At 51.3% G+C, this 21,617-nt stretch overlaps 1 protein-coding gene across 1 annotated transcript in view; it reads left to right on the forward strand.

The window, feature by feature from the left end:
• The window catches only part of EHMT1 (euchromatic histone lysine methyltransferase 1), a 59,505-nt gene that overhangs the window by 31,894 nt on the left and 5,994 nt on the right, over positions 1 to 21,617 (forward strand). Inside the window, exons 15-23 of the mRNA XM_054393273.1 lie at positions 274 to 396; positions 2,798 to 2,899; positions 4,407 to 4,511; positions 8,700 to 8,854; positions 9,634 to 9,801; positions 10,514 to 10,658; positions 11,539 to 11,616; positions 13,260 to 13,375; positions 17,616 to 17,702. Coding sequence (XP_054249248.1) covers positions 274 to 396; positions 2,798 to 2,899; positions 4,407 to 4,511; positions 8,700 to 8,854; positions 9,634 to 9,801; positions 10,514 to 10,658; positions 11,539 to 11,616; positions 13,260 to 13,375; positions 17,616 to 17,702 — 1,079 coding nt within the window. The remainder of the gene's footprint in view (positions 1 to 273; positions 397 to 2,797; positions 2,900 to 4,406; positions 4,512 to 8,699; positions 8,855 to 9,633; positions 9,802 to 10,513; positions 10,659 to 11,538; positions 11,617 to 13,259; positions 13,376 to 17,615; positions 17,703 to 21,617) is intronic.

Below are 21,617 nucleotides of genomic sequence, written 5' to 3' on the forward strand. Positions count from 1 at the left end.
GTAATAAGAAGAGTTATTCAGTGCCAGCTCTTGGTTTCCTTGGGCTCTGGTTTCTGGCTGCAGAAGGCAGCAGGGAAGGCAGGCAGTGCTGCTGCCTTCCAGGACAGTTGAAGCTTGGTTTTGTGTGTTTGGGGTTTTTTTCCCTGCTTTAAGAAGGCTGAATTTCAGGAAAAAAAACCCCAAACTTACTACTGAATCCCAACTCCTGCATCCTTCCTGTGCTAAGCAGGAATAGTTGTAACTGTCCTTGTATTTCTTTTGACCTCTTAACAGGCTGGTGCTAATATAGACAGCTGCTCTGAAGACCAGAGGACTCCACTGATGGAAGCAGCAGAAAACAACCACCTGGAAACTGTGAAATACCTTATCAAGGCTGGAGCACTGGTAGATCCTAAGGTACCAGTTCATTCCTTACCTCTTTCTCCTGGAGAAGGCTCTGTTCACCCTTTCTTTCTTGACAGGTTTATGTCTTGGCTGGAAGTGCAGAGGCAGAGGGGAAACGGACTTGCTTGTCTTGGGCATGAAGGCTTGGCAAAGCTGTGGTTGTTGGCAGTGTCACTTTAATGGTGCAGTGTCCTGGCTGTGAGCAGTTTGGGGCAAGTGCTGTCACTTGCTACAGCAGTTAGTGGCACCAGATGTGTGTGGGGGGTTGGATTTCATACAGGACTGCTAAGTGTCGGTGGCACAAACCCATTACTGCGAGTTTGATTTCAGAGTTTTCTTCTCTATGGACTCCAATAATGAGAACTTTGGGGTGACATTTTAAAATAGGCTGCTTATTAGGTGCTTGCCAAGCCAGCAAAAATGAGGGAGGAAGTTTTGCTGTCCAAAGGACTGATGTGTGGTTTCTTGCAGTCACGCTGCAGTGGTCAAAATCAGCTCCCATCCTGAAAGTCTACCCTTTAATTAAACAAACACAATCAAATGCAGCTGTCTGCTTGCCTTCAGCATGCTCTGGTTCCTTTGCAAGCTTGGAAAATATAGAGCCTATTTATTAGTCCCATAAATCAGATGCTATTTGGAGCACAGGCACCCTCCCCTTGTGAACTTCTCATTGTCAGGACCTGCTGCTGCTGCTGGCACTCTCCTCTGCCATCGCCAGGGAGCATGGCAGGGCAGGGATGCTCCTGTCCAAAGGAGCTGGGCAGGGCCAGGAGGATTGTACAAGGCATCAAGTGCTGCCCACCTTGAGCCTTAAATGGATCTTTGGGATCCTATTTGTGGGCTGGGAAGGGAGAAAAGACAGAAGAGACAGGTGTGGGCTCATGCTGGCTGCTGTCCCAAGCGTCTTGGAGCGATCCAGACAGCTCTCACCTGATGTATTCCAGTGGAAGAGAACAAAGAAGGTTTATTGCTCTTAAAGGTAAAGGAAAACTTCCTGAGCTTGCAAAAGCAAATGAGAAGCCTGAGATCACGTCTGAAGTCTAGACTGGTTTATTATGTTAATTAGTTTCTTGCACCAAATTAATCATCTCTTTGAAAGCAGCAACCTTGCAGTTTAAAATCAGCTCCAGCCATTTGGGTGAGAAATAACAGCCCTTAACTGGTGTGGGTGTGAGCTGAACCTGCTCAGCCTAGTCCTGCAGGACTGCTGGGGCAGGGGCATACTGAGGACAGTGGTGGTGGTTTCTCAGAGCCCAGGGCAGAGCTGTTGATCCTGTAATAGGAGGTAAAAGCCCCACTCAAAACCTGCAGAAACTTCCTATTACAATCTGCCTGTTCTCTGCAGGCTGTCCTTAGCTCATGCTAATCCAAGGGGAAAGCTGTGGTGTTAGTCAAATGTGACAGGCACTTATGGTGGTGTAGGAACCTCTTATGTACCCAAGAAGTAATCCCCATGCCTCTGACCCAAGGCATCCCATCCTTGCTTGGAGAGTTGCTCCCTAGCCCTTTGCCACAATCTCTGCTCAGCTCCATCCAAAAGCTCTTCCTTCTGATGTTGCTTCCAAAAGCTTGGCTGGAAGGAGTCATTTTGAGTTTCAGTCCTTCATTTCCTTCTTATTTCCTGGTCTCTGGGCCTTGCCATGTGCTAAGATCTTGGGATACAAATGCCTGATAAAAGTCAGGCTCCAGCCACTGAGATCTTTGGTGTCAGTGTGGGAGTACCTCTGTCATGACTCACAGCCTGTCCATCTCCACCAGACCTGGTGTTCTCAGCTCCCAAAGGCATTTTCACCCTTTATGGTTGTTTTTAACTCTTATCTCAGCCTGCAGGCATTGTGCCTGCAGGCACAATGGGGGCTTGTTCTTTTGGGAAGCTCCCGACCCCTGTGCAGAACACCCCTTTGCCCTGCTGCCAGGTGCTGGGATAAGGCCTTGTGCCACTGAAAGAGAGCAAAAACCCTGTATAAATGGAGCATTTCAGGTTGAGAGCAGGCTGCTTTTCTGATTAAAGTGCAAATTCTGCCTCTGTAGGGGATTTGTGCCTCCCCTTGGCTTTCCAGTACATGGAGAAGAGTTGGAGAGGGTCTGCTGGGGAAGGGCAGCATCTGCCAGGGTTTGGGGCTGGTACTCTCCCTAGGTTTGCAAAAGTGTCTCTTCCTATCACCTTTGCACTCTCAGCCTCCTGCTTCACATGAGTTGTACCTCTGCTGAGCTTTGTGTGAAGCTCCTTCAGCTCAGTGTTGGTGTTGGTTGATGCTGCTCTCTCCTCCCATGGCAGCGGGCAGGGGGCTTTTGGAGTCCTCTATTCCATCTGTGAACATCTCTGGTGTTCCTAAGTATCACCAGTGGCACACAGATGTGGGAAACACTGGTAAGAGATGTCCTCTGAGTGCTTGTCTGTGCTTGTGCCCAGGATGTGGAGGGCTCCACATGTCTGCACTTGGCTGCCAAGAAGGGGCACTACGACGTGGTGCAGTACCTCCTCTCCAACGGGAAGATGGACATCAACTGCCAGGTGAGGCCTTTCTGCAAGGGGCAGAAGCTGCTTTTCTCAGGTCAGGGAGCTCAGTCTGCACAGCAGCTGCTCAGCCACAGTCCTGCTGCTGGGGAGCACCTGAAAAACTATGGGGTTGACGTGCCTTGGGCATCCTGGTGTGCCAGAGAGAGTGATCCTCTCCACTGACCTCACGGATCCTTTCTGCCCTGTGCTTTGATTTGCAGTTTCTCCTTGACCCTGAATTTGCAGGTAGAGTCTGTTGCTCAACTGTGCTCATCCTAGCAGGGGAGGAGGTGGGAGCATCCCCAGCAGTGTGGGCAGCAGGGGCAGGGAGAGGATTCTGACCCTCTGCTCAGCTCTGCTGAGGCCCCCTGCAGTGCTGGGGCAGCTCTGGAGTGCTCAGCACAGCACAGACAGGGACGTGGTGGAGCAGGGCCAGAGGAGGTCATAGCAATGCTGGCAGGGCTGGAAGGGCTCTGCTGGGAGGCCAGGCTGAGAGAGTTGGGGTTGTGCAGCCTGGAGAAGAGAAGGCTGCAGGGAGACCTTCTGGTGGCCTTTCAGTGCTTCAAGGGGCTGAGCAGAAAGCTTTGGACAGACTTTTTCTCAGGGCCTGTTGTGAGAGGCCAAGGGGTGATGGTTTGAAACTAGAAGAGGAAGATTCAGATGAGATAGAAGGAAGTTTTTTATGCAGAGGGTGGTGAGGCCCTGGCCCAGGTTGCCTCGAGAGGTGGTAGGTGCCTCATCCCTGGAGCCATCCCACATCAGGTTGTCTGGGGCTCTGAGTAATCTCTAGTTGTAGATGTCCCTGCTGACTGCAGGGAATTGGACTAGATGACATTTACAGCTCCCTTCCAACCCAAACCATTCTGTGATTCTATTGTGGACATGCTGTGGGATGGGTCAAGCCTAGCACCTACCATCACAGAGCTTATCCACTACCCTGGGCTGAGGGAATGCTGCATCAGGGTTCTTCATTCTGGCTGCAGACCAGCTCCCCCAGGCTTCTCAGGGAGCTTTTGTAAGAGCTTTTAGACTGGTTGGATATTGGTTGTGTCTTTTGGACAGTCAGCTGTGTTTGGACAGCCTGGAGCCATTGCCAGTAGGCTGAGCTGCAGATAAGCTCCAGCCTGCTGAGGTGCTGCTTTGAGTCACTCTGGGCTCTGCAGGACCCTGAGGGACCTCTCCCTGCAGCAACATAGACTGAAGGAGGATGATCACAGAATCATAAGATTGTTTTGGTTGGAAAAGCTCTCTAAGATCATCCAGTCCCACCATCAACCCAACCCCACCGTGGCCACTCAACCATGCCCCAGAGTGCCATGGCCACACTTCTCCTGAACACCTCCAGGGATGGTGACTCCACCACCTCCCTGGACAGCCTGTTCCAATCCCTGACCACTCTTGCAGTTAAAGAGACATCTGAGACAGATGTGGGGAGGAGAAGGGTGTGTGGCTGCCGTGAGGCTGGGGAAGCAGCAGGATTCTCTCCTGTGGTGAGGCTCTCACCCTTTCCTTCTCTCCTCAGGACGATGGAGGCTGGACGCCGATGATCTGGGCCACCGAGTACAAGCACATCGAGCTGGTGAAGCTGCTGCTTGCCAAGGGCTCAGACATCAACATCCGGGACAATGTGAGGGGCTTCCTGCAATCCCTTCCAGAGGGGAACCTCAATCTCTGTTTAAACCCCAAGCAAGCCCCAGGAGGCAGATTTTGGCCTCAGTGCAGGGAGGTGCAGGGGTCCCTTGACGTGGATGGTTTGGGGCAGTGAGTGACAGGTGGGGGAATTTTCCTTCACATTCTGGGAAGAAGCTGGCAAGAAGTCCTTTTCCTCCAGCCCTTCTGACACAGCCCATGAGGATGCTGGACAATGCTGCAGGCTGTAGTCAGCTCTGTGCCTTGCTGCTTCTAGCTCATCTGGGTCCACTTGGATACTGCAGCAGGCAGATCCCCTTGAGTCCAGACTTACCAGCTCTGCTTTGGTCATGGACCAGTGAGCACTGGGAATGGGTTAGGGGCCTCCTGTGTGCCTTTGGAGGGGGAGAATCTTGTGCTGATGTTTTCTGGATGGATTGGGCAGACACTCAGCCAGCAAGTATGGCAAGCCTGGCTTGTCCTTGGCATAGCAGGCAGGTAGTCACCATGCAGACAGAGCATGCCCAGGCTGGCAGCTCAGCCTGCTGGAGCTGGCTCTTGGCCTGCTCTTCACCTCTGTAAATCCTGCCCAAGTGGGATGTCCTCTGGCTGTGAGTCCCTGGGACCTCCCTGCCCCCAGCAGCACTGCATGTAGTGCTGTGCAGCAGGTTTCACAGGGACCTGCAAGGGACCAGATCCAATCCAGGGGAGGTGCTGTCTCCTTTTTAACCAGGTTCTCTTCAGGAGGCTCATGAGATCAGCACAGCTCCTCCTCTTTTTTTTCTTAGTAGCATGTTTCTCATTTTTGGCTTTCTGTCTGTAAGGGTGTTGGGATTGTTGATCTGCTTGAAGGTAGGGAGGCTCTACAGAGGAATCTGGCTGGGCTGGATCAATGAGCCAAGGCCACCTCCCTGAATGCCTCATTTAGCAAGGACAGGGGTTGGCATGATTGTCTTATGGGGCTCAGAAAGGGCCCAGCTGTTCCCAAGGAGTTGCTGTCCCTAGTCTGAAAGCCCTGTTTGGTAGGAGCCTATTTCTTTGGTAGCTTAGATCGTTCCCAGACAGGTCTGGATCTGATACTGTTCCTAATAAGCCCAAAATTTAAGGCAGGAGAGAGACCTTCTGGCATTGTTGCCTTGCTTCAGAGCCTTACTGCTTCAATACTATAGACAGTGAGATTGAGTGAACCCTCAGCAAGTCTGCAGGTGATACCAAACTGAGTGGTGCTGTTGGTAAGTCTGAAGGATGGGATCACATCCAGAGGGAACTGAACAGGCTGCAGAGGTGGCTGAGGAGAATCTCATGAGGTCCAATAAGGCAAAGTGCAAGGTCCTGCACCCAGGTGGGGGCAATCAGGTACCAGTTCAGGCTCAGGGATGACATTGAGAGCAGCCCTGCAGAAAAGGACTTGGGGGTGTTGGTGGACAGGAAGCTGGACTGGAGCCAGCAATGGACACTTGCAGCCCAGAAGACCAGTGGCAGCCTGGTCTGCATCCAAAGCAGCATGGCCAGAGATGGAGAGAGGGGATCCTGCCCCTCTGCTCTGCTCTGGGGAGACTTCACCTGCAGGGATGTGTCCAGCTGTGTAACCCCCACGACAAGAGAGACATTGACCTGATGGAGTGGGTCCAGAGGAGGCCACAAAGATTATCAGAGGACTGGAGAACCTCTGCTATGGGGACAGACTGTGCAAGTTAGGGCTGTTCAGCCTGGAGAAGAGAAGGCTTCAGGGAGACCTTAGAGCTGCATTTCAGTATCCGAAGGGGACCTACAGGAAGGCTGGGGAGGGATTGTTAAGAAGGGCTGTGGGGATAGGGTGAGGGGCAATGGTTTGAAACTGGAGATTTAGGTTGAACATCAGGAGGAAGTTCTGCACAATGAGGATGGTGAAATACTGGAACAGGTTGTCCAGAGAGGTGGTTGAGGCCCCATCCCTGGAGACATTCAAGGCCAAACTTCATGTGGCCCTGGGCAGCCTGATCTAGTTGGAGATGTCTCTGCTGACTGCAGGGGGGTTGGACAGGATGCCCTTGGAGGGTCCCTTCCAACCTGATGCAATCTGTAAGTCTGTGACTGAACAGCACTGACTCGTTTGATCTGTCACAGAAGCTGTTTGGCTACCAGTTACAAGATCAGACATTAAATGATGAAACCCAAATCAGCTCAGTTAAGAATTCACTGGAAAGAACATCATCCTCTGCAGATGTATGGATCACATAACCCTTCCTATACCTGTGCTGGGGTTCTCCTGATTGCAGTCATTGAAAGCAATGCCACTTGTGCTGGGAAACATCATTCTGCAGGAGAAGTGCTTCTGATTGTAATTATGCTGCTGTAAGGCAGGAGCTGATGCAAGGCAGAGTAGGAAGTCTGGAGGTCTGTACCCTGTCTGAGCAGCAGCATGTGGTGTGCAACCACCAGGATTAATTTTTTCTGTAGATTGAGTGATGGGATGAGGAGTTTTTGTTGTGAATGTTGCCACAGCAGTGATGGGAGGGCTGGAAACCCTCTGCTGTGGGCCAGGCTGAAAGAGTTGGGCTTGTTCAGCCTGCAGAAGAAAAGGCTCCGTGGAGGCCTTCTGATGGCCTTTCAGTGCTTGAAGGGCTGAGCAGAAAGCTGGGGACAGACTTGTGAGCAGGACCTGTTGTGACAGGACAAGGGGTGATGGTTTGAAACTAAAAGAGGGAGATTGAGACTGGAAAGAAGGGAGAAATGTTTGACACTGAGGGTGGTGAGAGCCTCAGTCCCACGATGCCCAGAGCAGTGGTAGATGCCCCATTCCTGGGGCCACTCTAGATGAGATGGTCTAGGGCTCTGAGCAACCTCCTCTAGTTGTGGATGTCCCTGCTGGCTGCAGGAGGGTTGGAACTAGAGAATCTCTAAGGGTCCCTTCCAACCCAAACTATTCTGTGATTCTATAACAAGAGGCAGAGGCTGTAGGGTAAAAAGGTTTCCCCGCTCCCTGGGGTATGTCAGTAGCCTCCCTGTTTCAGAAAGGACCTAAGTGAGGTTGCAGTGACTAAAGCTGTGCTTTATTTTTGCATTAAAATAAAAATTAAGGAGAAAAAAAAAGCAGCAAAGTAAGGTAATGCCTGTCCCTGCTGGTGTCTTTAGAGCTTGTCGTGGGGAAGGGTTCGCTGTGTGCTGCTGCAAATTGCTCTGTAACAGCAAACAGAGTAGCAGGGCTTAAAATACCTCCTTCCAAAAGATGAGTGTTCAGCTATTTCGAGTGCTGCTGCTGAGGGATGAGCACATACAGTATTTAAGAGATGCCTCAAGTGGGATTGATTGCTTTCCCCATGGCTCCTGGTTCATTTTCTAGCACCTTCACACACCCTGTAGCTTCTGCTCTGCTCTTTTTCTCTGCGGTTCTCTAGCACTGGCAGACAAGCTACAGCTTTGCTGTCTGGCTGGGCTGGGGAAGCACAGCTTTGAGCCTTCTCCTGCATGTTTGTTCATGTCTGCCACCTCTCTTCGTGGATGGATCCAGATTGTTTTGTGGCTTAGAGACATGATTTATCTGTGTGTGTGTAAGGCAGGTGATGGAGACCTCTTTGTGTGCAGCCTCCTCCTCTTTAGTGCACAGGGAATCTCCTGCCTGTCCTGGCCAGAAGGAACAATGGCCCTGTTGGAGAAGGTTCAGAGGAGGCCACAGCAGTGAGGGGCTGGAACCCTTTTGCTATGAGGACAGGCTGAGAGTTGGGGTTGTTCAGCCTGGAGAAGATTCCAGGGAGACCTTCTGCTTGAAGGGATCAAATAGAAAGCTGGGGACAGGCTTTTGAGCAGGGCCTGTTATGACAGGATAAGGGGTGATGGTTTGAAGAAAAAAGAGAGATTTAGACTAGAGAGAAGGGTGAAATTTTTTACACTGAGAGTGGTGGGACCTTGTCCCAAACTGCCCAGAGAGGTGGTAGATGCCCCATCCCTTCAACCATCCCAGGTCAGGTTATTTGGAGTTCTGAGCAATCTGCTCTAGTTGCAGATGTCCCTGCTGAATGCAGGGGGCCAGAACTAGATGACCTGGAATGGTCCCTTCCCACCCAAACCATTCCATGATCCTCTGCAGAGAAGGAGACTGCAAGCAACATGTTTCATGCTGCAGGTGTAGAGCTAAGGGTGGCGAAGTCCTGAAGGGATGGGGTTTGAATGCACTAAACAGCCTCTGCTCTGTTTCCTTTCCCTCCAGGAGGAAAATATCTGTTTGCACTGGGCTGCTTTTTCTGGCTGTGTGGACATAGCAGAGATCCTGCTGGCTGCTAAGTGTGATCTGCACGCTGTGAATATCCACGGGGACTCGCCCCTGCACATTGCAGCCAGGGAGAACCGCTACGAGTGCGTCGTGTGAGTACAGCTCCAGCCCTGCTGCTTCTCTCCCTTCACCTCCTCACTCCTCTCCACCCAGCTGCTCCTGGCAAGCTCAGGACATCCTTTTGAAACGCCTTTGGCATTTAAGCACAACCAAAAGGGGGATGGATGGCTTGTTTCTCCACTGGCCTGCTCCTCTGGGCAGTGGGTTTGAAATGCTACTGCTGTACAAGAGATCAGAAAGCATGGAGTGGCCCTGGAGTCTTGGCCAGAGGGTTGAAGGGCCATGCTCAGCCTGGGCTTCCCAGCAGAAAGGCATCAGGCATCCTTCATTAAAGCTTTTTGTTTTTTCCCCACAACTAGCATGGCTTAATATGGTAACAGGGCTTTGCTCCTTGCCTGCTCTGACTAAAGTGTGGTGGTGAGTATAAACAAGGGCCAGGTCCAATCCCAGTTTCCTGTGGGACCCTTCCATTTCCACCCTACCTTTCCCACCCCATATCTTTCCCTGCCAGAGAGTTTCAAGCCTGTCTGAAGTTAGGCTGGTACCAGCAGGGTACCTGGCATGCCTGAAGCAAGGCGAGGTTTGCCCACAGCTCTCACGAGCGCCTAGAGCTCCAGTCTGTGGCTTCTGCCAGCGCCTTCACCTAGAAGGATTCACTTGAACCATGCTTAATAAAGAAACCTCAGGTGATTATTCACTACCACAGATTCTTCCTTGTCCCTTAGGGGCTGGCTGGAGGATGTGGTTCAGCTCACTTTCCCCTTGTGTGGTTTCTTTCGGGGGGTGCTGATCCTCTCTTGCTGTTTTCCAGTCTCTTTCTTTCCCGTGGCTCGGATGTCACTTTAAAGAACAAGGAGGGTGAGACTCCACTCCAGTGCTCCAGCCTTAACTCTCAGGTCTGGGTGGCCCTACAGATGAACAAGACTCTGAAAGAATCATCTACTGAGAAGCCTCCCCAGATAGACAAGGTGGTGAGCAGGTGAGGATACCTGGCTGTGCTTTTGTGGGTCATGAATTGGTGCCCTTGCACCAGGTTGGGGGCCTGGATTAGGAAAGGACTGCCAGTGCATGCTTAGCTTTTATAACTGGTGTGAAGGGCAGTTTGAGCTTAGCAAGACCTCAGAACATGCTGATTCAGACTGTGGTTTGTAAATTCATCCTCCAAGTGGAAATGTTTGCAAGCACAAAGAGCAATCTGTAAGACAGGGTGATAAAAAATGAACTCTGTGTTAGCCTGAGCTCCTTTCACTGAGTGCTCAGTGATCAGACAATAATCCTGCCCCAGGATGGGGGGGGGAGCTTTTGTTCTGTTCAGCCTGGAGAAGAGAAAGCTCCAGCAAGACCTTCCTGTGACCTTCCCGTACCTGAAGGGGCTACAGGAAAGCTGGGAAGGGACTTTTAGAAGGGCTTGTAGTGATAGGATGGGAGGGAATGGATTGGAGCTGAAGGAGGGGAGATTTAGCCTGGAGATTAGGAAGAAATTCTTTCCAGTGAGGGTGGTGAGACACTGGAACAGGTTGCCCAGGGAGGTTGTGGATGTCCCCTCCCTGGAGGGGTTCAAGGCCAGGCTGGATGAGGCCTTGAGCAACCTGGTCTAGTGCAGCCAATGCCAATGAAGGTTGGACCTAGATGATCCTCCAGGTCCTTGCAACCCAACCCAATCTGTGACATTCTCTTTCTGGCACTGACAGAGACATCGCCCGGGGCTACGAGCGGATCCCCATCCCCTGTGTCAACTCAGTGGACAGTGAGCCCTGTCCCACCAACTACAAATACGTGTCGCAGAACTGCGTCACCTCCCCGATGGACATCGACAGGAACATCACTCACTTGCAGGTGGGCCACCTGCCTGGCCTGGCCTGCTCTCTGCATGCAGTGCACTGTGTGTTCAGAATGCCATTGTCTGCTCCTAACGCTGCATCCAAATTCCAGCTAAGGCTGTAGTCCTAAACTCCAGCTCTTGCTCTAGGAGATGCTTTTCTTCCTTGCTGAGTCTCAAGATCACCTCTGTTCAGCTGTATGCTGCAGCATCAGCCATCTGGTGCTCACTGGTGTGGCTCCCATTTAGCCTTTTACTCTTCTTTGTATCTGGACAGTTGTTGGGAGACCTTCCCTGCTGTCTTCCTACTGACTGCAGCATCCAGGCTGAGGTCTTCATTGTCATGCTGGGAGTCCTGGGTTGTGAAAGCAGAGTGGGGGAAACATAGGGTGAGGCTGACCCCTCTGGGTACAGCTCTGAGGTGGCCAAAGTGCACTGCCAGGCCCTCTTGTGCAGCAGCTGGTGGTGGGACTGTGTTGGTTTGGGGAGTGCTGGGGAAGCAGCCAGTTGGAGCACCCAGATGGGAAGAAGCAAGCAGCAAGGGAGCACTGATGCATCATATTGCATCATCTTCTAGCTCTTCTCTCTTCTTAGAGCTTTCCTTGTCCTCAAGTGTAGCTCATAGGCCATGGAGGAAGGTTAGTAACACAGGGGGACATCCTCTCCTTAGAAATGGAGATGGCTCAGTGTGACTTCCTTGTCTGCAAGCCCAAGTCCTTTGATACTCATCACGCAGAGAGATAAATATCAGAGTACCACTGAAGCAGTGGAGCTTGGTTGTCCTTCTGTCTAGCATGCTCTGCAGCAGCAGACTGGTGGTTTCCTCCCTGGCCTGGCCACAGGAGTTGTTCTCTCTGTGTGAGTGGTGTGGAGCTAACTCCTTCTCTTCTCTTCCAGTATTGTGTGTGTATAGACGACTGCTCCTCCAGCAACTGCATGTGTGGCCAGCTCAGTATGCGCTGCTGGTATGATAAGGTGAGGACACAGAACCTCCTGTTGGCTTCCACCAGCTCCTGTTGGGAGCTGAGCTTTGCACAGTTGAGGGCTTATGGCAGTACCTTTCCAACAGTCCCTTGCACAGCTCCTCTCTTTTGCTTTGGAAACGCCTCAGGGCGCAGTCTCAGCCGTGAGATCTCTGGGCTAATAACGAAATGGGGGCTGAGGGAAGCTTTTCTGGTGTTATTTATTTGTGTTCCCCTCGTGCCAACTGAGCCATTAATTACAGCCATGTGATAGAGAGCACTTAATAACCCATGCGTGAAATCAGCTTCCATTTCAGAGCAGCACAGCACGCTGCACTCTGTAAACAAGGGGTGGGGAGCAGAGGAGGCTTTCTTGCCTCTTATTTATTGTGATGAAGGCAAAGTGAAGATGTTTTAACTGCAGCATTGCCAGAAGCCTGGTTTGGTTTGGGTAAGTGTGCTTCAGCCCTCCAGGGAGGCTTTGAGGTTGATGTTTGGACAGGTTCTGTTAAGCTCAGGAGTTGTGTGAATCTCTGCACGTTTCTCCCAGGGGGAATGTTGGCAACTTTCTTTGCTTTGTAGCCATTTTATTGACATGTTAATAGGTGATTACATCTTGCAAACCTTAAAAGCCAAATTTGTTAAATGTGATGAGCTGCCTCTCTAGCTTCCTTAATCCTGCAGGGTTGGCAGCTTTTTGGGAAGGTAATGTGGTTCAGCAGAACTTTGGTGTGCTGGTCTTGTCCCCTGGGAGTTTAGGCTTCATTCCAGGGACAGACTTAAGTATCAACTTCTGCCCTTCAGCACTTCAAAACAGTCATTGTGATGGTGCACACTGTGAGATCTGGGGGTTGGTGGTGTGTGGAGTGATGGCAGGCAGCAAAACCCTAGCTGGTGTCTGGCTGTTTGTCAGCTGCTGGTGGTAGTGGTGAGTATGCCTCTGCCAGGGTAGGGCAAAACCACTGCAGAAGTTGAGATCTGCTGTGGGTTGAAAATTCCCCCCAACATTAAATTGCCAGACCAGTTCAGTTGGAAGCCAAGGAAGCTGTAGTTGGAAGCCAAGGAAGCTGTATTTACAAGCAAAACTACAATCCACAATGGAATGCAGTGAATATGTACAAAATATCCAATGTTTACATATATGTACAAGTATTTACAATTGGATAAACAGCACAAGAAAATCCCCCCTGGACAAACCAGGGGAGCTAATAGCTTCCCCCTCCCTGCTCCCTACCCTCTTGGACACAATAGAGGAGAGAAAGAGCAGAGAGTTGTTTTGTTAGTACTTACCCCAAACAAAGCAACATGGCCAAGGTCAGCAAAGAGCCAGCAGAAGCACCAGCCCCGAGCGAGGAAACTGAAAAGAGAGAGAGTTAGTTTACAGATCTAAGCTTTATGACAGGTATTTGGCCAATGGGATTATTTAGAGCTTGTCATTATTTCCCTTTTTCCACCCAATGGTGATTTATTTACATTCTACCACTTTCTGTTCAAGATCTGTGGAAACTTTTCCAAGCACAGCCTGAAACTACCACAAGATCCGACGCTGGTTTTGGGGAGGTTGGGTCAGGGCTGTTTTGACTCTTGGCTTGCCTGTGGCTTGGAGGGTTCAGAGGAGCAGCCAACTAACCAGTCTTGCATGCCTCTCCTCTGCAGGATGGACGACTCCTGCCCGAGTTCAACATGGCTGAGCCACCTCTGATCTTTGAGTGCAATCACGCCTGCTCGTGCTGGAGAACCTGCAGGAACCGGGTGGTGCAGAATGGGCTCAGGTGAGAAGGAGCATCCAAACACAGCTTACCTTGGCAAGAGCAGCTGGGCTGGGTTGAAAATTCCCTCCCCCCACCCCTAGCATTAACTTTGCCAGACCAGCTCAGTTTGGAAGCAAATGGAAGCTGTATTTACAAGCCAGGTTACAATCTACAATGGAATGCAATGATGAAGATACCATAGAAGATTTCACCTCAACATGAGGAGAAACTTCTTTCCAGTGAGGGTGACAGAGCACTGGAACAGGCTCCCCAGGGGGGTTGTGGAGTCTCCTTCTCTGGAGACTTTCAAACCCCACCTGGATGCATTCCTGTGCAGACTGCCCTAAGTGATCTTGCTCTGGCAGAGAGGGGTTGGACCTGATGATCTCTGGAGGTCCCTTCCAACCTCTGATGTACTGTGAGACTGTGAATATGTACAAATATTTACAGTATTTACAGGGATTTACAATTAACAAACAGCACAGGGAGCCCCTGGCCAAAAGACCAGAGGAGCTGTAACAGCTTCTCTCTCCCTGCCTCCCTCTTACCCACCTGTACACAAGGGAAGAGAAAGAAGCAGAGATACATACTGGACTTAGCCAAAATAAAAGTGATGCAGCCAAGGTCAAGCAGAAGCAAGAAGACAGAGAAATTGGTTTGGGAACCAAAACTTATGGGAGATATCCCTCCAATGGGATTGTTTAGAACAGTCATTATTTTCCTTTTTTACACCCAATAGTGATTTATTTACATTTTTACTACTTTTCTGCTGAAGATCTGTGAAAAATTTTAAAGGCATGGTCTAAAACTACCACACCAGCACCAGGTTCCTCAGCTTTCTGGCTCTCTAGTCTCAGCTCACCCACAAACCCCCAGAAACCTGGCTTCCTGAGGTGAGACAGAAGCTGGGGTGGAGCAGGTGCCACCGTGGCATGGTTGGGATGAAAGCAGGTTCCTATGTGCTGCTGGTGGGAATGAAGCAGAAGTGAGTTGTGAGCACCCTGTCCCATCACATGGTTCTGTCATCAGCCTGACCTTAAAACATAAAAATGGCTTCTGGGTTTGCCTGGGTGTAACTTATCAGGTGGAGATCTGGGGCTTGGAAGAGACCTTTAAGACCATCAAGTCCAGCTATGAACCCAGCACTGCCAGGTCACCACTAACCCATGTCCCTTAGTACCACATCCACACAGCTTTGAAACCCCTCTAAGGGATGGGGACTCCACCACTGCCCTGGACAGCCTGTTCCAGGCCTTGACAACCCTTCTGGGGAAGAAATTGTTCTTTGTGTCCAACTTGAACCTCCCCTGGTGCAACTTGAGGCTATTTCTTCTTTTTGTATTGCTTCTTCCTTGGGAAAAGAGACCAAACCCCACCTAGCTCCAACCTCCTTTCAGGGAGTTGTAGAGAGCCAGAAGGTCTTTCCTTAGCAATAGACCAGCATTCCCAGACTTGGCTGCTTAAAATTTCCCAGTTAATGGTGTGACTTACCCTGAACTGGGTCCCTCAATACCTGTTGGCCTCTGTGCTTTCAGATTAGATCATTAGGATTTTGCTGCCAGGCTGAAAATGTAACTGTTCTGGTTTGACCCTCAGCTGTGGAGAACTTTGCCACTGCACCAAGTTCAAAGGAATCCCACTGAAAAAAAAAAAAAAAAAAAGACTTTGGCAATTTTTTTGTAGCACTGACAAAACTTTTTGTTGTTGTTGTTGCAAGCTTTGTAGCTTCTGTGACATTTTGGGACGTTAAAAATAAGTAAGGAGGAAGCTTGATGCATTTCCACAGAACTTTCCTTCTCTCTGGTTTATCCCTGCCAAGCTCCAGAGCCCTGGTGTCTATGTGGGTGTTCCTTTAGGAGCTGTACAGCTAGAGCTGTTTGGCTTGTATTTTAGCCTTGGTGAAGTGTTTCTTTGAAAGACAGAAGGGTTGAACACCCAACCATGAGCCTGGGAGAGCTGGTGGTAGGGACAGGGGCTTGGCAGAGCTGTGCTTGAGGTTCTGGGGAGCTAGTGGAGGAAGTGTCCCCTCTTTGGGCTGCAGCAAGGCACATAGCTTTCCCTGGTCCATTTTCAGTGCTTCCTTAGTCAGATTTGCTCCAAATTATCTGCACTCAGCAGCACACACGTTTCTATCTGGCAGGCTGGCTCCAGCTCAGCTGGGAGGCAGAGTTCAGAGCTGTGGTCCTGCTGCTGCCAAAATCAGCCCTGAGAGAAGAGCCTGAACCTGAGCTTGACGCTGATGTGATGGACAAGGCAAAACATGGGGAACCCTCCTCAAGGCTGAAATCACAGAATGGGGACTTTTGACAGGGACCTCTGGGGACCATCTAGCCCAACCCCCTGCTAAAGCAGGGCACCCACAGCAGCTTGCCTAGGAGCACAATGGCCAGCTGGGTTTGGAATCTCTGCAGAGAAGGAGACTCCACAACCTCTCTGGGCAGCCTGCTCCAGGGCTTCAGCACCCTCGCAACAAAGAATTTTTTCTTATCCTCAGATGGAACCTCCTGGGTTCCAGTTTGTGCCCTTTGCCCCTTGTCATGTCCCTGGGCACCAGTGGAAGGAGTCTGGCCCCATTCTCATGCCCCCCACCCTTGAGCTCTTGCTGGGCATTGCTCAGCTCCCCTCTGGGGCTGCTCTTCTCCAGGCTCTCAGCCCCAGGGCTCTCAGCCTTTGCTCCTCACAGAGATGTTCTCCAGGACCCTCAGCATCCTTGTAGCCTCTGTTGGACTCTCTCCAGCAGTTCCCTGCCTTTCTTAAACTGGGGAACACAAAACTGAACCCAGTACTCCAGCTGTGGCCTCTCAGGGGCAGAATAGAGTGGGAGGAGACCCTCCCTTGACCTGCTGGCCATACTCTTCTTTGTGCACCCAACCAGAGTGTTATAACCAGTTCTCTGAGAGCCATCATTCTCAGAAAGTCATTTCTTGCCCTGGTGAAGCCTTCAGGACCTGTGAGCAAACAGAAGCAAACATGCAGCCCCTGGTTTGAGCTGACAGTGCAAGGAGGGAATGGGTGGGGGGAAGAGAACTACTGGGAAAAGCAGGAGGGTGAAGTTCAGGTGAGAGTCAGATTTCTTTTTATTCTGATAACAGTGCTGCTGAGAGCAGGGTTTGGCTCCCTTGGGGGCAGAGCAAACCTTGCTCAGCCCTGGAGACTGTTCATCCTGCACTTAACTCAAGTCCTGGCTGAGCAGGAGGCAGAATGGCTTACAGGATTGTTTCTCTGCCTATAAACTCCATCAGTAAAATTCCACACAGCAGCTATTACACCAACAAGTTTCAAGTTGCAGCCTTTCTTCCTTGTCTTTCAGCCAGGGAGCTGGATATGATGGAGCTGCTAAATGCACTGGCCTCAGCAGAGGGCACAGGGATCAGAGCACTTAGCTCAGGGGGTTCTTAAATCACCATGAGCTCCCTGCCGTGGCCCTGTAGCACCCCTCCAAGCAGAGCCACCCAGCCCTAGGTGCCCTTCCACCTCCCCTGCCTTCCCCTGAGTGCTGGGTGTGTGTGGAAGGGAAGAGAACTGCTGGTGGTGGGATTCTGGTCTCTTGTGTGTACATCAATGGTATACCCACACTGAGCATCCAGTCTCACACCCCCCTCCCCAGTCTCTGGCTGTGCCTCTTGCAAGCTGCATGGAGGAGGTGCTGGTGGGTGCCCATCCCTTGTCCCCATCCCTTCTGCCCACATGCTCAGTGGTGGGAGTGGAGAGTACCCACTGATGGCAGCAGGAGAACTCTGGGGGGTTCAATATTGAAATCATCTTTGAGGTTGTGCTGATGGAAGGGTGCTGCCTTTTTTTATCATCTCTGTAGTGGCTGAGGGGACTGGGGTTGTGCAGAAAAGGTGGCTGAGGGGAGACCTCCTGGCTCTCTACAGCAACCTGAAAAGAGATTGGAATGAGGTGGGGGTTGGTCTCTTCTCCCTAGTAAAAAGTGATAGGATGAGAGGAAATGGCCTCGAGCTGCACCGAGAGAGGTTTAGGTTGGACATGAGAAGAAACTTCTTCCCTGCAAGGGTTCTCAAACACTGGCACAGGCTGCCCAGGGAGGTGATTGAGTCCCCATGCCTGGAGGTGTTGAAAACAGGCAGAGATGTGGTGCTGAGGAACATGGCTTAGCCCCAGCCTTGGTAGAGTTAGAGAATGCTTGGACTGGATGGTCTTAAAGGTCTTTCCAAGCAAGTTGATTCTGTGATTCAGTGCCAGTTCTGTCTTGTCTGTGCAGAGCTGCCCTTAACGTGGCTTGCTCTCTCTCTTGCAGGACTCGATTGCAGCTCTACCGGACGCAGAAGATGGGCTGGGGAGTGCGGACGACGCAGGACATCCCTCTGGGCACCTTCGTGTGCGAGTAAGGTCTCCAGCTTGCCTCAGCCCCCCGGGGGCTGGGCTGCTTCCCTCCTCTCTAAGGAGGGCATCCACCCAAATCAAATTGGCATCCAGCTCAGCCAGAGGTTTCCTGCTCTGTTTGTCCCTTTCCTCGTGGCGGGAGCCTTTCTCCACCCATCTCTGTCTTGCTGAGATTTGTGCTCAGCTCTTGCTCCTCTTCAAACACAAGAGAAAAGGGGCTTTGGGTTCTGCTGCAAAAGTGCTCTGCTGATGTGTTCCCTGTGGATATTCATAGATTCACAGAATGGTTTGGTTGGAAGGGACCTTAAAAATCATCCAGTTCCGAGCCCCCTGCCATGGGCAGGGACACCTCCCACCAGCCCAGGTTGCTCAAGGCCTCATCCAGCCTGGCCTTGAAACCCTCAGGGGAGGAGCATCCACAACCTCCCTGCACAACCTGTTCAGGTGTCTCTCCACCCTCCCTCTAGAGAGTTTCTTCCTCATCTCCAGTTTCAATCTCCCCTCTCCCAGCTCAAAGCCGTTGTCCCTCATCCTGTCACTCCCAACCCTTGTCCAAAGTCCCTCCCCAGCTCTCCTGGAGCCCTCTTCAGGTCCTGGAAGGCTGCTCTGAGGTCTCCCTGGAGCCTTCTCTTCTCCAGGCTGGACAGCCCCAACTCTCCCAGCCTGTCCCTGTAGGGGAGCTGCTATTGGACGTTTCAGGCCAAGGCAATTTGGAACAATTTGGTTCTATCAGATCCTATTTCTGTTTCATTTCTGACTTCTCAAGAGGCTTTCCAGTGTCACAGCTCTGGTTTTGGTCTGATTCAGCAGAACAGCAAAGCACTTGGCGTTAAGCGCAGGTTTCGGCCCCGATTCAATAAAGTACTTAAGAACAAAAAATGTTCAGATTTATGTCAAGTGAAAAAAATCTGCTGTTGAACCCCCCTGGGTTCTAGGCTTTAAAGTGGTGCCTGTACTTTACTAAACATTTTGGAAAGTGTTTTTCTTCATTGCAATGCTAACAGTGAGTTAAGACCTTCTAAAGACCTTGGAAATGGGTGCTGGGGTTTTGTTTGGAGCTGGTTGTTGATGTTCCACAGAGTTGGGGCTTGGGGCTAAGGGCCTGGGGAAGATTAGTAAAGGGAAAGAAAAATCTGCAGCAAATCAGCCAAGTGTTTCTTCCCTGTTATAGGAGCTGTCAGATGCTAAAGTGTTTTTTCAGAGGTAAAGCTTTAAACTACTGTTTGTGAGGATTGTCTCCACTCTGTCTTCATAGATGAAGAGAATGGTTTGGGTTGGAAGGGACATTGAAAATCATCCAATTCCAACCCTCAGACCATGGGCAGGGACACCTCCCACCAGCCCAGGTTGCTCAAGGCCTCATCCAACCTGGCCTTGAAAACCTCCAGGGAGGGGGCATCCATGACCTCCCTGGGCAACCTGTTCCTGTGTCTTCCCACCCTCACTGTGAAGAATTTCTCCCTCATTTCCAGTCGCAATCTCCCCTCTCCCAGCTCAGTCATTGCTCCTTGTCCTGTCACTCCCAGCCCTTGTCAAAAGTCCTTCCCCAGCTTTCTTGTAGCCCCCTTCAGGAAGGCTGCTCTGAGGTCTTGCTGGAGCCTTCTCTTCTCCAGACTGAACATCTCTGACTCTCCCAGCCTGTCCCCATAGGGGAGGTTCTCCAGCCCTCTGATCATCTTCATGGCTTCCTCTGGACCTGCTCCAACAGTTCCATGTCCTTCTTGTGCTGGGGCCACTAGAGGTAGGGCTTTGTTAAGTACCAAAGGTCCTTGTGTCCCAGGTCAGTGCCCAGAGGTGAGCCAGAGCTTGTAAGTAAACTGCTCCCATAGGAAAATGTCACTGACTTAACCAAATCCTGCTGGAATGCTGACAGGCAAGAGGGATGAGCAGTGGTGAGGAGGCAGCCCAAGGAGACAGGGCAGCCCTGTGCACAGTGTGATTGACACAGGTGGTTGCAGAGCATGTTAGAGCTGGGGGGGGTGCAGATACCACAACAGCTCAGCTCTTGCCTCCACCCTTGGCAGGAGCTGCTGAGGCTGTTTCAGTGGTAGGCTCCATCTCCTGCATTACCCAAACCAGCTGCATGCTAAGGAGCTGAGCTAACTCATGCCTTGCCCAGGCATGTTCCTCCTTATCTCCATCACTCACACATTACTTACTCAACTCCCCAGCTCACTGTTCTCCTCTCCTCCTCAAGCCAGCTGCACTGATGAGTGACTCCACTGATGAGTGAAGACTCCTGTGAGTCTTCATGGGCAACCTAAAGACTTGGGTGGTTCTTCTCCTTGATTCACAGATTGCATTGGGTTGGAAAGGACCCCCAAAGGTCACCTTGTCTGACCCCCAAAGGTCACCTTGTCCAACCCCCCTGCAGCCAGCAAGGACACCTCCCACTAGATCAGGCTGTCCAGGGCCACATCAGGTCTGAGCTTGAATGTTTCCAAGGATGGGGCCTCCAACCACATCCCTGGGCAACCTGTTCCAGTATTTCACCACTCTCATTGTGAAAGACTTCCTCCTAATGCCTAACATGAATCTCCCCTGCTGTGGTTTCAAACCATTGCCCCTCATGCTATCCCCACAGCCCCTGCTGAACAGTCCCTCTCCAGCCTTCCTGTAGGTCCCCTTCAGATACTGAAATGCAGCTCTAAGGTGTCCCTAGAGCTTTCTCCTCTCCAGGCTGAACAGCTCCAACTCTCCCAGCCTGTCCTCATAGAAGAGGTGCTCCAGCCCTTTGATCATCTTTCCTTTGCAGTATACAGATCCAAGCAGTTCCCAGGTCCCAAGTTATGGCAGGATGTGTACAAGAGGTTCCTGCCCAAAAGAGAGCAGGATCAGCAGCCCCTGCTTCAGGAAGAGGTTCTGCACAATGGGGGTGGTGACATTCAAGGTCAAATTTGATATGGCCCTGAGCAACCTGATCTGGTTGGAGGTGTCCCTGCTGCCTGCAGGGGAGTTGGACAAGATGACCTTCGAGGCTCCCTTCCAACCTGATGCAATCTGTGAGTCTGTGAAGTGAGTTCCAGGAGCAGTCGTTAAGTGGAACCCCCAGACAAGCACTTGGAATTGCATTGTGGCTTTGGCTTCCCTCAGCTGTAGACCTGAAGTGGCTGTCCCCAGGCACAGTCCCTCTCTGTGCAGCATTGTTCAGCTGCTGCTGGCTGCTCTGCCATGCCACAGCAAGTTCTCTCTCTCTGGACATCATCTTCCATGGCTTTAGGTCACAGCCCAGCACAGCCACAGCCTGACAGGAGCCCTTAGTGAGCTGTGCTGGGGGCAGACAGGAGGGATCACACCCAGCAGCAGCCTCCTGCTCTGCCAGAGCAGCTTGGCCAGATCCCTCAGCTCAGGGAACTGCAGCCAAACCAGCTCGTGTCACAGAGCATGTGGGGCCTCTCTAACTTGATGTTTTGTGGCTCTCCTCCTTCCCAGCCCTGGACTTAAAGGCTGCCTTGATCCACAGGATGCAGTTGAGGGCTTTGAGAATGCCTGGAGAGCTGCAGGGGAATGCTGTGGCAGTGGCTGCTGCTCATGGAAGGCTCTCCTGATGCTGTGAAGATTATTTATTCATAATTGTGAATCCTTGGCTTATAATTAATTAGCACTTGCATGGCAGGCTGGGAAGACTCAGGTCCCAGAATCTGCTCTGCTGTAGCTTCTTTCTCATCTCCTCCTGCATCTCTTGCTTTCATTGCAAGCAGGTCAGGGCTGGAAATCATAGAATCATAGAATGGTGGGGGTTGGAAAGGACCTCTGGAGATCATCACCTTGCCAGAGCAGGGTCACCTAGAACAGGTCACAGAGGGATGCATCCAGATGGATCTTGTAAGTCTTCAGAGAAGGAGACCCCACAGCCTCTCTGGGCAACTTGCTCCAGGGCTCTGTCACCCTCACAGCAAAGAATTTTCTCTTTGTG

Source organism: Indicator indicator, chromosome 28 (genome assembly GCF_027791375.1).
Source record: "Indicator indicator isolate 239-I01 chromosome 28, UM_Iind_1.1, whole genome shotgun sequence".
Classification (NCBI taxonomy): domain Eukaryota; kingdom Metazoa; phylum Chordata; class Aves; order Piciformes; family Indicatoridae; genus Indicator; species Indicator indicator.